The sequence below is a fragment of the Neopsephotus bourkii genome, unplaced genomic scaffold (assembly GCF_033783945.1).
Source record: "Neopsephotus bourkii isolate Nb327-2 ecotype Australia unplaced genomic scaffold, CSIRO-AGI_Nbou_v1 NB_951, whole genome shotgun sequence".
NCBI classification, from domain to species: domain Eukaryota; kingdom Metazoa; phylum Chordata; class Aves; order Psittaciformes; family Psittacidae; genus Neopsephotus; species Neopsephotus bourkii.
The window spans coordinates 3,114,667-3,130,017 of NW_026901445.1; the positions used below are offsets into that span (position 1 = coordinate 3,114,667).

Here is a 15,351-nt window from a genome sequence, read left to right on the forward strand (position 1 = left end):
TGGCAATTGATTAAAGAATTCACAGCAAATGTGTTTAATATACAATGAAACAGCTCATAATAAATAAAGCAAGCATTAGTAAATAAAAGACTGTCCCAGTGCTGGGGTCTCTGACATGATGCAAGCTTTCATCTTGATGTTTACACTAAAGAAAAGAGTATGTAAGAAATTAGAATTGCAGAAAGGCTGTTAACAATTTTGAAAGCTGTATTTCGGTGGTTTACTGCATTGCTTCAAGCCGAATATTTGTTCACTTAAGTATCAAGTCCTGCCTCCTAATATTGACCAACCCTGTCTTCTACATTTCAGCAGTCAAAGGTCAGTAAATGCTAAGAGTCTGTCATCCTAACAGCAAATTATTAAAGGCAGGGCTAAGCTCTGAAGTACAATATAGTTTCTCTATACCAAAATATTAAAACTACTTCCTATTAGAGCAGTCCATATTTAAATAAAATTATAGATTCAATTTAGGGGGCTGAAGCCTTATTTTGATTAAAAAAAGTCAATGGTCCAAATTCATAAACTGTGTTGCTTTCACTGAAGCTAATTGGTGCACTTGAACATTCTACACTCTTCAAAAAACTGTTCATTCCCTGGAAGCCCAGGGCAAGGTGCAATCTGTAACTTGGCTTTCCGTATTGAATGTCACAGTCTGTGTTACAAAGTTTAAAACAGGAAAAATAGGCCTGGGATCAAGATAGGGTTTTTCTTTGCCAACACTTGAAATGATTTTGACTGTGCTTTTTGAACAAAAAGTAGGCTTGAATGTTCCAAAATACTTAAATTCGTGATACTTCTGAAAGTCCGGTTTCTAAACAGTAATGGATAATTGTGCTGCACAGCTGTGTGAGAGTTCATTGAGGAAAGAGGTGGCAAGCAGTACCTCCCAGGAAAAAGACCTTAAGGTACCCCAAATGTATTGAGTCCCCTAAGTGAATTCTTCCTCTGTTGCAGATGCAGTATCTCCAGCCCTTACCAGGTAGCTGTATTTCCATGGAACCCTCTTCCTTTATTGACGTCTATGGATACATAGCTACTCCCAGAATTTGGAAACAGAAGTCCTCCTTGACCTGGCGCCTTGGCCCTACATACTTATTTGAAGAAGCCATCTCTGTGGAAACCATAGAGGTGATTAATAAGCTTGGCCCACAATATTGTAGCAATTTCCAAGCAGTACAGCTTCAAGGTATGTGCTAATTTTAATCCACCAGTATTCGTTTGTCAGGCAGTGCTCTTTTTATTCTTATAATCTGCCATTAGTATTCCAGCTGTGCCTAATACTTGCTCTAAAACCCTGGGACTCTGTGTTACTGAGTGGTGTATAAGACTGTAGTTAAGATATCATAAGGATCTTGTAACATACTGTAAATTGGGAAGAAGAAGAAAGCAGAAATCAAGCAGCAGAGAGAGATGGAGAATAAAGAGGGATAACATTCTTCAGGAGATGTAAGACTGCAATTTCTGTTGGACAAATGTTAGAACAGCAACTTTAACTGAGATGTTCTGCATTTATGGTGCTACAGAAAAAACACATCAGAAAAAGAAGCATTGTCTTTAATTGCAGATGTCTGCAGAGTAGGAGAGAGCGCAGAGGAAAGCCGGGTAGGGGAATAAGTTACATTCCATTTAATGAAGAGGCTTTTTAACTAAAGTATGCTGTGAGCTTCAATTATTAAACAGGCAGACAAAACATTTCAGTTATTGATTACTGTTTGTTCAACAAGTAGTGCATTCACCTCTGTACTAGAGCTTGGGATGAAATGGGATGGTCATCTCCTGTTTGAAAAAAACAGAATAATCTCACCTGCTGATGCTCCAGCCTCAAGCAAAGAGAGTGCTGTCTACATAGACAAAAAAAAACAACCCAATAAAATCTCCAAGTCAAGCTTGGGAAGGGGTTGTTGAAAGAGAAATTATATCCGAATAAAGCCCTAAAATAGTATTACCACCGACAGAAGTCAGAAAGATTAAATTTTTGAAGTGTTGTGTCTATGAAGCCTGGGTTGTTTGTTCTCTGCATGGTGGTCTTCCTAGCTGAGCTTCAGTACTAGTCATGAATTGTGGCTGTCTGATTCCAGCAATGCCCTGATGCAGGGAAATCACAGGGTGCTATGCAAGGTGTAATCTCGTAATTGTGAAATTTTACCTCTCTCCCCACCCCAACTGTTTTTCTGGGGGCGTGTAGGATACAGGAGCAGAGGGGGAATATGGTACCTAACATTTACCTGATCTATCAAAACACCCAAAGAAGCTTTTCTAATGGAAAATTTTACTTAAAAAAAAGTCAGCCTAACTACCGATACTATGGTTCATTCCTTGAAACGGATCTAAGACCTTGTTGCGAACAGCAGTTTGAATTGATTCAGCAGTGTTGTGTCCGATCTCACCAGTATCTCACTAAGCAGCAGCAGCTGTGCAAAGGCTTAGCCATAAGTCTGTGGTCTACTGGAAGGGAAATAGGTGACACAGTTTTTGCACATTTACTTCTAGTTAATCTTCATGAAGAATATAAGCTAATTCTTTTTGCCTATAAGGCTGTGTCACACGCATTATTAAACAGTTTCATAGATCAACTGCTTTCCCAGTCTATAAAATTGTCAAAAATACAAGATTTGTTTTAAGGGTACACATAGTTTTTCCAAGTGCAAGCAGAAACAGAAAATTATTAAAGGAAAAGTATTTGAGAATTTTATATGATCATTAAGCTGCTGAACCTGGCAATTTTCAGAAGCTTCCCATGTGTTCTGAGTTGGCAGCTCTAATTTTTGCCTCTGTCCTTTTTCTTCTACATGAATCTTTGCTCCTGCTAGTCCTGAGATAGCTCACAGTAAAATGGAAGGCCTCAGTAATGTTTTCTTTGTCCAGAAAATTTGCTTATATTGTGTGGACGGAGAAGTTTTATTCTGGACTCTACTGAGCTTTCTGAGATACTGAGATGTTGCAGGATCTATACAAAGCAGTGACCAGAGACAAGTAAAGCATATCTCACATTGGTGCTTATGCTGGCAAGATGCCATGGATTGTGTTGCAAAGGGTGAAGGTTTTTTTTCTCATTATAGTTAAAATCAAATTACTGTCTGAATTTTGGTTAACTTCAGTTATTTTTCATCTCATTCTTCTGTCTCACGTGCTGAGGATGCAAAGTGCTTCCAGAGGCTTACAGTCTCTGTGTTTTAGGTGAGGACCAGCACAGCAATCATAATCCGACTACTCTGGTGGCAGAAGAGAAGATTTCTTTTGGGATCAATGCCATGTGCTCATCTCTTACTACAGTCCAAGATATAAAGAGCTTCTACAATGAAGTGGATGGCCGGCTGATTGCCAAAGAGGTCACAAATTTCCCTCAGTTGTCTTAAGCACATTTTTTCTTGTGTCTAGAGCAACTTCTGTGACTTTGTCTTAGTTGTGCACCTTCAGTGATCCCTCCCCTGCCCAAGCTTCTTTTCCCATTCTTCAACTCCATTCTACATATCTGTGGAGAGGAATAGACTGGACACTGTGAGCACAGTGTTAAAAGCCTTTCTTAAAACAGCAACAGAAGCCATAGTTTTCAGGATTAATGACAATTCATTTCAGTCTGTGATTTCACAAAGTCTTGAAATGATCTTTCACATACTATACAAGCATTCCTGCCAATTCCAGGCCTACTGACATGTCAAAGTAATGGGATTGTAGGAAATTTTATGTGGGTGAATGCTGGTCCTAACAATCAGCTTTGAAGGAAAAATAAAATGTTTTCATAGTCTAAAAGTAATAAACTAAAGTATTAGTGTGTGTGCTTGTAACTTTTGTTCTTCCTAGAAGTACGATGGTTTTGTTTTTTTTAAGATGTCTTTTATCTGTTTTAGATTGGGATTAACTCTCGGGACAGTTCAACTCTAATATTCCTAGCTAAGAATATCGCTGGACACCTCTCAGGTTCCTTGCGGACTATTGGGTCAGTTGCTGTGGGCCAATATGGTAAGTGCACTATGCTTTAATGTTTCATTTTTCTTAAGAGTTTGGCCTTTCTGTGTCCAATAACAAATCTAGTCCAAGTAACTTCCTGGTAGATTAACACTGTGATTTCCTAGGAGTAAGAGTGTTCCAGTCCTCTCCAGCAGCTACTAGCCTGAACTTTATTGGAGGCCCTGCCATTCTACTGGGTGTCATTGCTATGGCGTGTGATGATCACACCATGTATGCAGCTGTCAAAGTCCTGAGCTCCATTCTGAACAGTAGCCCAATGAGTGAAAAATTGATGAGGCTCATGCATGGTTACCAGGTAGATACTCTTTTGTTCATTCATTCTGGTTATAGTCTTTCTCTTGGAGAACTTATCCCAAAACCTATTGATGGTAATAAACCAAACATATCCTGGCTCTTGGCAGTCATGGTTGCAACTTAACCATAAATCAGGTTAGTGAGTTAAGTAAGTTAGAAGATCTTTGAGAGGGAGATATAGGATAGGGCTTTGAATCCTGTGCTTACAGTCTCTGATAGCCTCTATATATCTGCTGATGGGAAGGTGGGGACAGATGTCTCCTGGTCAGACATAATTTAATAAACTAAATAAACCAGTGCAACAGATTTGCGAACTGTGCACCCTTAATCTTTTATCAGACCCTCCCACAGAAGACCACTCCTCAGGTAGATCTGTTCTCTCCTCTTGGTTCGTCCAGCCTACGATTCCTCTTTACAAGACTGCCCAGTGTAGGGCTGACAATGAATTCCTATGGTTCAGTCTTCATTGTGTGTTAGGAATTGTTCTGATACAAATAAGTGCTGTCTGGATTTTATTGATTAGGTCTTTCCTAAATTCACCTTTCAAACTGGAAAGCTGTGCAAACTGAAGAGCTTCGAAGTATCTAAGCACTGTATACATAATATTTCATGAGTTAAGGCTCACATGTGAAGTTTCAGTTCAGTATCATTACTTTATGCTGTGTAGACTAAGTAGTCTTGTGGAACAGAGAAGACTCTTTAGCAGAGACTGGTCCAAATGAAACTCTTAACATTAGGGCTTCATAAATTATTTATTACAAGCTTTCCATTTTCCTAGTTTGTGAACTGTTCATAAATTGATCCTGATTCATATGAATATATTTATAATACTTAGATATTGCTTGTCCAACCCTTTCTTGTAGGTGAGTGCCTGTCTGTAGATTGTGTACAAGCTGTTCCTTTCAACATTATGGTATATAGTGTTCTTTCCATGTGACTGATCATAATATTGTAATGGATGCTCTTTGGTTGGTTGTCTGAACTTTTTTTTTTTTAACAGCCAATTAACAAAAATGTCTTTATTTATCTTCAAATGAATTCTGCCCCTCCTAACCTATAAAAAGGTAGTGGCTTTCTGAACATTTCTTTTCTCACTGCCTCAGGAATTCATTGAATAATCAAAGATAGACTCAGCTGAGAAACTGGCAAGGTTTCACACAGATATCTCATTTGAACAGGTAGAAGTTCATATTTGTTTCAAACTAACACCATTTACAAGAAACTAAGAACATACCCATGAAGAATAGTGTAGAAAACCTGCTGTGGTTATTCACAATTATACTTGCATGTTGCTTTTTGTAAATTCCATTCAGAAAAATGTGGCATGTATTTTGCTCCTATTCAATGCTAGAGAGCTGTCAAACTCCTTCAAAAACTTACCCTTTCCCTTGCTACATGAAATTTCATGCCTGGACTGAAATCTTCACTTTCTTTGCGATGTTTATGTACATTTGTCTTGAATTAAAAAATAGTGTAATATGTTAGTTTATAAGTACAAATTTATACTCAGCAGATACTTAAGTTGTTTTGTTTTGTTTTGTTTTTTGTTGGGTTTTGGGTTGGTTATTTTTCAGCTGCTGGCCTATCTGTTAAAGATGAAGACACAGCTATTAAACAACAGGATTTTGCAGTTAATTTTCTCCCTAGTGGGCACAGCTGAGCTTGGCTTTGAGTCTTCAGTCATAAAGAATTACAGTGCACTCCAGTATGTTCTCTGCAACTTTGAGGTAAATCTGTTGACATTACTTTGTGGGTTTGGCCTTTTTTTTCTTTTTTTTCTAATGACTCTATAGTATGAGGTTTGGTTTGTGCATATCACCTCCTGGATCCAGTATTTGGGATGGGGTAGCTCATGGTGATTTTCCATGCTGTGGCTCATGGTCATCTGTCACCATGGCTCCCCACTGTCCTCCAGTGCAGTTTCTGGAGTGTTCCTGCAGACCCTGAGTGTCTCCTCCTCAGGGCTAACTCAGGAGCAGCACCTCCTCACACTGGTAGGGATTTCCCAGTGCCTGCAGGTTATCATTGCTGACTGGGAGTTTATGATGTTCTCCTTCCTGAAATACTTGTAGCTGCCACAGGCACTGTCCTCTCAGCTCAGCAGAGCAGTAAAACCTCTGCTTTCCTTTGTCTTTCAGCTTTGGATGAAAGCACCAGAAAATCTTGACCTTGCTCTTTTTTCACATCTTGTGGAAATCTTGCAGTCATCCAGGTATACAGCTGGTGTTTGAATCAGAAATGTGGGAAAAGGTCATCTGTAAACTGAAGCTGGAACTGTGAGATGGATATTAGGGGTCCTAGTTGGAATCAGTGAACTCTGGGAATGAAGCATTCCTTTATTGCTCTTTTAAGGCTGGAGTTAGTGATTTGATCAGCCTGAGTTGGCTGTGGGGCCAGATTGAGAAAAGCTATCTCGTAAGCTGGTTCACCAGGTTACCCTGCTGTACAATGAAAGTTCAAATGATTGCTGGGGAGGGGAAGTCTGAGTGCTTGAACTGAGTGTGAAACGATAATAAAAATAAATAAATAAATAAATGGTTCAAGGTGTGTTTAAGTCCAAAACACAACCCAGATGGATTTTTTAAAACAGTATTCTTTTTTAATCATCTGTACTGGAGTTAACTGTATCTGAAGAGAGATTGCATGGCGGAGGGGCTGAGCAGAGCAGGATACTACATTCCTCCTTTTTGGTACCAGAAAGCTTTATTCAGGGCTGTCTGGTGTCCGTTTCTGAGTTTTACACAAACAGCATTTATTACCACGAACTCATTGCTTGAAAATAGAGTAAGGATGTTTTCTTTGAACTCATCAAAGTGCAACAGTTTCTAGGGGATAAGACATATGAGAAGTGTAGAGAACACACAAAGAAGTTTTCAGATCTCCATCGCTGACACATATTCAATTTGTCTGACAGTATTTGAAGTGTTGCCAAGGCAACATTAGAAGCCAAAGGTGCAAAGTATCAGAGCAACCTGAGAATTTTTTTAGCTGAAATCCAGCAAATTTGGTTCCTTCCAGTAGAAGCTTTTAATAGTCCCTGTGGTTTTTTACAGAGATGGATGTCAGAATGCTGCAGTTGCCTACCAGGTGCAAATGGTGCCCAAGCTCATTTTCCTCTTCAATGATCCTGAAATTAGTAACTCCAGGATTACTGTGGCCTGCACTATTCTCTCCCATCTGTTGCAAGGATACTTTAACACAAGGGATGTTCTTAGGTAACCTTCAAGTCTATAGCTCTTTCTCAGTTTGCGAATAAGCTGTACCTCTGCCAGTGCTGGAGAGCACTCTATAGTAGAACTTCCTTCACCTCATCTTTGGTAGGAGTCCCCATATCTCTGGCAACTGAAGAATCCCCATTGATTAAAGCCTCTTTCATGCCTTCTAAACAAAGTTTAGTCCAACGTTACATTTGTGTGAAGGTGGGTTGGGTGATGATCATTACAATAATGGTACAAACAGTTCTGCTGGTATGACCGGAACTACTCAAAGTCTTTACTTTGGTTTCATTAAGGCCTGCCCTGAAAATATGGCAGTCACTCTGCTATTGCAACTCGGCCACAGTCAATTATGTACCTAATCCTCTTGGTTTGGCTTATATCCCAGTAACTATCATTTTTGTTCTTGAATTTCAGTCAGTTAATGCATGTTAATGGATGCATGCTCCTATCCTGGGCTTGAGTGTGTTAACCTATTATTTTTTCATGTAGGTGTGAGTAGTGGATTTAGTATATCAAATTTGCCATGTAGTAAGGAGTGTGAATGAGCATTTTTCTTAAAAGTTCATATTTTTTTTTATTCCATGGTAATTTGATTGGTTGTCAGGACCAAGAGTGGTGAGAAAGTGGATAAATACAGTCCCAGTCCTTCCAGCTCCAGGACAGCAGAGACTATAGCACGCTCTCAGCGTGCAACACTGAAAGGTGTTGGGGTTTCTGCTGGTCCCAGACTTTTGACACATCAAATGGATGTGGAGACACCTAATGCATGTGGACTGTTCAAGTGCTCTGTTGCTTAAGAAATGTCCTTGTGGACAGGAGGAGTTATGCACTTTCACTAAATGTGTACTTCACATTATCCATCCTTAGAACCCTACCTTAGGTAATGTCTTAAAGCAAACTACAGGTGAAAATAGATTGCCAGTCCTCCCTGAGTATCTGCTGGTGTTTCTCTGCTCTTTATGTGCTTGGAAACCAAGTGGTGACAGCAGTGATATCTGAATATCACAGGCAATTCAGTCTTTTGTATGAACAGAGCGTTAAACTCAATATTGCTTTTCTCCTGATGGAAGAACTTTAAAATGAAGAAATAGGTTAAAATGTTTCCATAGTAAAATAGCCATTAGTTGCATTTGTCCTTTTTATCTGCTTCCTAGTGTATGAACTTTTGCATTCCTATTTCAATCCTATTCCTACAGTGATTAGAATTTCCAATGGTTGTTACTAACAGTCATTGTCAATGAGTACTGATATTTGAATGTAATCTCAAAATAATTAAATAAATGTTTGTCTTTCTGCTGACCAAAATTGCTTCCCTCTTTCTCTGCAAGAATTGGATTGTTCCTTGTTTACACTTTGAAACCTTCTTCTGTGGATGAAAATCATATTTGCCTGGATGGTGTGGCTGAGATGCCGAATGAAGGTAAGAAGCTACCATTGGTGTATGTGTTCTGATAGATCAGTAAAGTACTACCCTTCTTCTCCAAGTCACGATGAACCCTAAATGCAACATAGCGTTTCTGCCTGCAGTGGACAATTCAGATTGCTTAATATGGAAAGGTACAGGCTGCATTGAGGTGACCTGAAATTGTAGGGAAAACTTCTGTAGCTACAAAGGCCTGATGTGAAGAGCAGTGAAGTCACAGTCACTGTGTATATATATATCTCTCAAGAAGACTTGACCCACTGCAAGATCCTCCTCCTGCTAAGGGAGCTCCCCTTTTGTACTCTCTCTGCTAAAAAGCCAACAGTACTTTGGCTGCATTGTCCAGAAACAGCATAATGTTGGATTTCACAGATATACAGAGGGATGAAGGCCATTAAATTAAAATTGTCCCAAAACTAACATACTAGGCTGTTACAAGGAATAAAATTTCACTTGTTATCCTGGATTTTCTGTGAACACTTTGATACATTTACAGTTGTAGCACATAATAATGTGGAACTCTACACCTTTTAAAGCATCTACATATTTATGTCAGCTTTATGTGTGGGAGCTTCCAGGCAGCTGACTCTTTCATTGTGATATTTCACTTGAGACGACATATATTATTGTACCTCCAAACAATGTATTAAGGAGGCACTAATTACTGTAGTTATATATATAGACATCACAGCTAAGCACTGCAAATCAGATTGCCTATTTACATTTCCCTCTCTAGTTAAACTGAGATTGCATCCTGTGGATTATTATTCAACGTGTAGTCTGGATGAGATTCAATTAGCTCTGAAGAGAGGACTTTGACAATGTAAAGAGTGGTCTGATGTTATCAGGAATTCTTATATCTAAAATCTGATGTCTGCATCTTTTTACTCTACAAAAGACTGATATAAATACTTCTACTGGGCTAATCTAGTGCAAACAAGGTTGTTCATCAAAGCAATGGAACATGTGTTTTGTCTCTTCATTAGTCTTTATTACTTTCTGATATTTGTAGCCTTAAGCCAAACATCTGGAAGGACAATCTGGCTTCGAAACCAGTTACTGAAGATGCTGTTAGATGTAATGCGCTCAGACAAACTTCATCTGTCCTCTGAGTAAGTAGGAACAATTTAGGAAGGTATATGTAAGTGTCTCTGTCTTCTAGATTTCCTCATTGCTGGTGCTTGATCAGGACACACTGATAATATCAGAGTCTCAGCAAAACAGACTGGATTCAGAGTTATTTTTTGTCAGTAATTTATCTGGCATTCACACGGATGAGTAGTAAAATCACACATCTGATACCATTTTGAAAAAATCTAATGTTTAAAGAAAATGTCTCAAAGGAGGAACTCGTATATTGCTGTTTCTTCTGCACTGCAAGGGTTGAAGAAATCACAGCTGTCTTTGAAAATCAGTTCAAGCTAAAATGGGATTACTTGCACTCATCTATTGTAACCATGAGCATGCAGTTACTACAGTTCTACCTTGTATAACTGAAAGATAGAGGTCTTAGTGCTAGGTGCTGAAACTGTGTATTTTCATATGCTGGACCTCAAAATTTAAGCAGGAATTTTTAATAGGTTGAATTATATAGTCTGTGATGTAGTTTACTTCAGTTCTTGATAAACATTATCAGAAGGAGCTTTATGTTAATGAACTTTTTTGTCTGACAGTAATATAAGGTTGGATTTAGTAGGAATTGAGTGCCTTGAATTGTGTGTTAAGTTTTATAATTCTGTATTGCGATATGCCCTTAATCAGATTATTTTTTTTCCTAGAGAAACCTGAGTTTCTAGATCACTTAGAGATAATTTTTAGATAAAATCTTCTTTCTGTCTTACACCATGTCTCCTTTCATTTGTTTTAATTTCCTAGGCAACAAGAAGAGACATTTTTGGCGCTGGGACCAGACTGGTTTCTGCTGTTCACGCAGAGCTACCTGCACTCTAGCACGGTTGTGCTAGGAATCAAGCTACTTGTGTGCTTCCTCCACAATCGCTTGCTGCTGAGCAAATTCAAGGAGGGGATAGTAGCTGGCCACTGGCTGGAGAACAGCTCTGTGGGAGTGACTATTCTAATGGGTATGTGTTGGTTTAATGTTCCCAAAACAATCCCTTGATCCAGCTCAGTGACAGGAGATTGATGAAATGATGGGAGAGTTCCTACTGATCTCAATAGACCAAGAACTGATACTACTTTCTAGGTGAGTCTGTCCTAGTCCTTCAGCTTTTCTGTGCTGAAGAGTGGAGAGCATTGCTTCTCACTTGCATGACAGTTGGCATTTCTGATTAGCAGTTGCACTGAAATGGCCCTTTTTGTCCTGTGTGAAATAGGGCTAGTTGGTAAGCTTCTGAGTTGTTGAGGTGTTAGCTCAACCTTCTGTTTCTTTAAGATTCGTTCAGCTTGCTTTTTGTTAACTAGACCTGTGGTTCTGATAAGGGGAAGAGAAAGGAAGAAGGATTCAGGAAGAATCTCTTGTAACAAAAGTGATAGTGGGAAAAACTGTGATCTGCTAATCTAGGGAAGTTTTCTAAACTGTTGCTATTGCAGCTTAGCAGAGTACTACATGGCCTGGGACACATACAAATGAGGATAAAAAGTTGGGTCAGTAATCCTTCCTCTGATATGGCATTCATTTTTACACACTTCCTCAGAATGTTTTATTTTTCTTTTCCTTTAAAGATAATTTAAAAACTCATCCTTCAGTGCCTGACAATGGCTCCTTCTTGATTTTTGGCTTTTCTGTGTTGCAAAGATGTCTGACTGATCATGTCCACATCCCTGAGGTCTACTTGCTTGTGGCAGGGCTTTTTCTGGCAACTCCACCGTCTGAACCACCTGAAGTGGCTAAGGTATGAAAAAAATAGTAGACAAGCATGAAGCTGTTATTGCTTCACTACTTTAGCATTTTGTGGCCTTTTCTGTGAGAGGATTCTCAAGCAAGTTGACCCTACTTGGTTTTTGTGGTAGTTAAAATTAGTCTGTCATACTTTAAAATTAAGTAAGTTAACTTTGATTTAAAGAAATTTGTGTTCAAATTGTTCATGTGGGTCTTAAATGCCATTTACTGCATTTTCTGCTCTTACATTAAGACTCATTAAAGTCTCAGGATCAGTGGATTTGGTAATTCCCTCCAGTGTCCTGAGAAGCCATAAGGCAGTTTTGTCCCAGTAGTGCCAAAGATGTATTTCAGAAGACAATCCATCAGTGCTATCCTGGGGAACCATACTTAATAGGTAAAGGAGGAGCTGCTGGAGATGAAAATGTTTTGGTGTTTTTATGATGTGGAGAGCAGGCATTTTTCTTGATATATCCTATATAATTCACATCTCATCTTGAAATAACTTTCCTCCTTTTGTAGAAAGATCTTGAGTCTATGTTGCAGTGGATCTTACAGCACCACCTTATGGAAAATGTCCTCAAAATTGGGTTGTGTCCAGAGGCAGCTGTTTTGCTGCTAGAAATGGTTAGAGTCACCGTGGACAAGGTAAGCAATTTATTGCAAGGACAGTGCAGTGTGAAGGGCAGAATAAACTGCCTGAGAATGTCAGATGTCAGTAGCAGTCTTCACCTGTAGCCACTAACCTTTCTCTGCCCTCACAGGGAACTACTGAGCATAACAGTATGCTTCAGAGCATCAGCATAGCCATCGGTCTGGTTATGTACTTAGCAGATGATGTGATGGGCTCATGTTTAAGAGCTTCTGGGCACAGATATGGATCCTACACATAGCATTACCCTTTTTTTTTTTCATTCTTGAGGATGAGGATATGCCATCTTTGTGATTGGGTGTATCTTCAATCTGGAAGTTGGCTGCTTGTGCCTTGCCTGACTTCTATGGCCATGTCATATTTACTTAGTTGTTTAGGAATACCTAGAGAGGAGCAAATATGAGCTTATATGAGCGAGAGGAGTGGTGCCTTGACTAAATACACATTTGTCTGTGTTCAGCCTGTAACAGATGCAGAAGCCTTCTGGGAAATTGCCTATCCAGGGAATGTTATCCATTTTCTGTGCTTGATCTATCACATCTATACTCAGGACCCCGTTTGGCACTGTCCTGACTTCTTGAAAGCTTTGGCTATGGTTGCTTTCTATTCTGGACCACCCAAGGTATGTGTATCTAAGCCATCATGAGTCCCTCAGATCAGAGTTCGGTTGCTAGGAGGAAAAATCGATTTAAAGGTGAATTAAAATACATTGCTGTCTGCTTCCACAGGGAGGCGCTGAAGGCCTTTTGACTCCTGATGGTCCAGCCATTGCTGAAGGGAAAGGCTGTCTTGATCCCTCCTCTCTCCCATTTCTACCACACCCTGCCAAGAAACAAGTGTGGGATTTTGTGCGAGTCCTCCTGATGGACAGTCTTGTCAACATCCCAGCAAGCAAACAAGGGCATCCACTTGAGCTGCTTCTTGAGGTCTCTACTGTAGTCATCAGGCTTTGTTGCTCTACCTTGCACTGGGGGTGGAAGGACAGGAGGTATCCTGCTAGTGTCCTAGTGAAAAAAAGTGCTAACAGTGATGAAGACATGTATTCATTCAGCGTTTTCAACAGTCTAGGAAAAGGATGGGATCACAGCTCTTCAAAAGATCCGGGCAGATCTGGACAGCCAGCTTAGTGGAATGGAATTCCTACCTTTTCAACAGGGAAGAAAGGCCTTTTCTGCTTGCTCTATATTCATGTGAACTAAGAAAATGAGGCCTCTAGACAACAACAAAGGCATTTTTCAGGCAATATTCAATATTGAAGTATGGTGTGAAAAAAATTACTCTTTTCCCTAGTAATACCTGCTTGTCACTACAGCAGCCCTTGGATTTGCTGAGAACAGAAAATTTCACATAAAGCATTCCCATGTACTGTTTTTTGAGACAACAATTCTTTTCCATTGTTAAAATAAACAAAAAACAACTGTCTTCACTTTTAGTGTAGACTAATAAAAGCTGTAGCAGCTGAGTGTGAATCATGGACTTCAATCAGTCAAAGCACTGGAAAGAGTCAGAGTAGCCTGAAGAAAAGGAAAATGAAAAATCTAGGCTTCAGCTCCAATTGTCAATAGTCCAGGTGTTCCAGATGTGAATTCTGATGCAGACATAGCTTAGTAATACAAATACTAATGAACTTAAGCTTGACTGCAACTGTCATGAATTAAATAATTTTGTGGAGCAGCAGTTCCCAAAAGGCTTATGCAGTAACATCCCAAGTGTTGGTACAGTTTAAAACAGAGTATGACTCTTTTGACCATCTGAATCCTGAGCCTGCTAATGGAGCTGAAGTTCCCTGAGAGCAAGATCTCTTGGGAATCACCTGTGAGCCTGGCTTCTGGCTCTGTGCAAAACCTTGTTTGTATTCAGTGTGCAGAGGGCAACAGTGCTGGCTGTCATCTATAGAGAATATAGAACTGTGTAGGACTCCTTCCTGTTTTCCCAGATAGGGTGTGAGGTTCTGTCATCTCACCTGCTGCCCAGTGATTTTCCAAACATGCACTCTTGCTAAACTCTGCATGAGAGGTGCTATGTTGGCTTGCACAGAGGACTGCACCAAATCTCTGCATTTATGTATCACTGTGGATTAGCTGTCAGAGAAACCTTTTCATCTTGTAGTAGCTGTTTCGTGTGCTCACAGCAAGAGCTAAGGTGTGTGAGGTGGAGTAGTTGTCCGTGCTCTTCTTGCTTTTCCTTTCACCTTCCTAATATGGTGTCTAGTTGTTTATGAGAAATATTGGGCATTTTGAATTATCTCAGATAATACTGAGTATCTCTTCGAATTTCTACTTGTTTCCTTGAGCAAAACTTCTGAATCTGATTCTTTGACAGACATAATCTTCCAAAGATCCAATGATATCAAACTGAATTTGAGTCTGATTTCCTGACTGGTTTCCTGGCTGTTTTCGTGCAGTACTAATATGTATATGGTCACTGTATAGGCTTCTCCAGAGGGTGCCACCAGTGAGCAGAAGAGACATTTTCAGACAAAAGTTTTGCTGTCTGCTATGGATGTCTTCAATGTTACCAGCCAAGGCGAGGGGAAAACAAGACCAAGAGGTGAGTGGTGAGAATCAGGTCATTAGCTAGCTGATATTTAGAATGTAGATGTAATTGCTTGAAAGGTTTGGAAGCAGTAGCTAGAAGGACAGTTCAGCTAGCAGGCTGGACTGTCCGTTCACTCCAGCTGTAGGCGAGTTTGCATAAATTACTGTGGTTTTACCATTTTTCTGGAGAGCCTCTTTTTTCTCTTTTAGAGAACAGATTTTGAACATTAAAAAGGGAGTACTTAGAAAGAAACCCAGCTTTATTCTTGAGTGCTTCTATAAACAACCATGATAATTTAGTGGTTGCTGTTTTCCTCTCTGGTTATTAGTTGAACCAGTCCTTCATTGTTTTGGTGAGACGGGTTCTGCCCTTAGAATGGAGCCATCATTTCTGCACTGAGTGAAGTTTTTCTGCCAGA

At 39.6% G+C, this 15,351-nt stretch overlaps 1 protein-coding gene across 1 annotated transcript in view; it reads left to right on the forward strand.

The window, feature by feature from the left end:
* The window catches only part of WDFY4 (WDFY family member 4), a 140,068-nt gene that overhangs the window by 45,500 nt on the left and 79,217 nt on the right, over positions 1-15,351 (forward strand). The window contains exons 20-34 of the mRNA XM_061358826.1: positions 955-1,186; positions 3,178-3,329; positions 3,849-3,960; positions 4,074-4,264; positions 5,838-5,990; positions 6,402-6,475; positions 7,317-7,478; positions 8,810-8,901; positions 9,917-10,016; positions 10,780-10,985; positions 11,587-11,756; positions 12,266-12,391; positions 12,856-13,017; positions 13,124-13,321; positions 14,828-14,945. Of these exons, the coding sequence (XP_061214810.1) occupies positions 955-1,186; positions 3,178-3,329; positions 3,849-3,960; positions 4,074-4,264; positions 5,838-5,990; positions 6,402-6,475; positions 7,317-7,478; positions 8,810-8,901; positions 9,917-10,016; positions 10,780-10,985; positions 11,587-11,756; positions 12,266-12,391; positions 12,856-13,017; positions 13,124-13,321; positions 14,828-14,945 (2,248 nt within the window). The remainder of the gene's footprint in view (positions 1-954; positions 1,187-3,177; positions 3,330-3,848; positions 3,961-4,073; positions 4,265-5,837; positions 5,991-6,401; positions 6,476-7,316; positions 7,479-8,809; positions 8,902-9,916; positions 10,017-10,779; positions 10,986-11,586; positions 11,757-12,265; positions 12,392-12,855; positions 13,018-13,123; positions 13,322-14,827; positions 14,946-15,351) is intronic.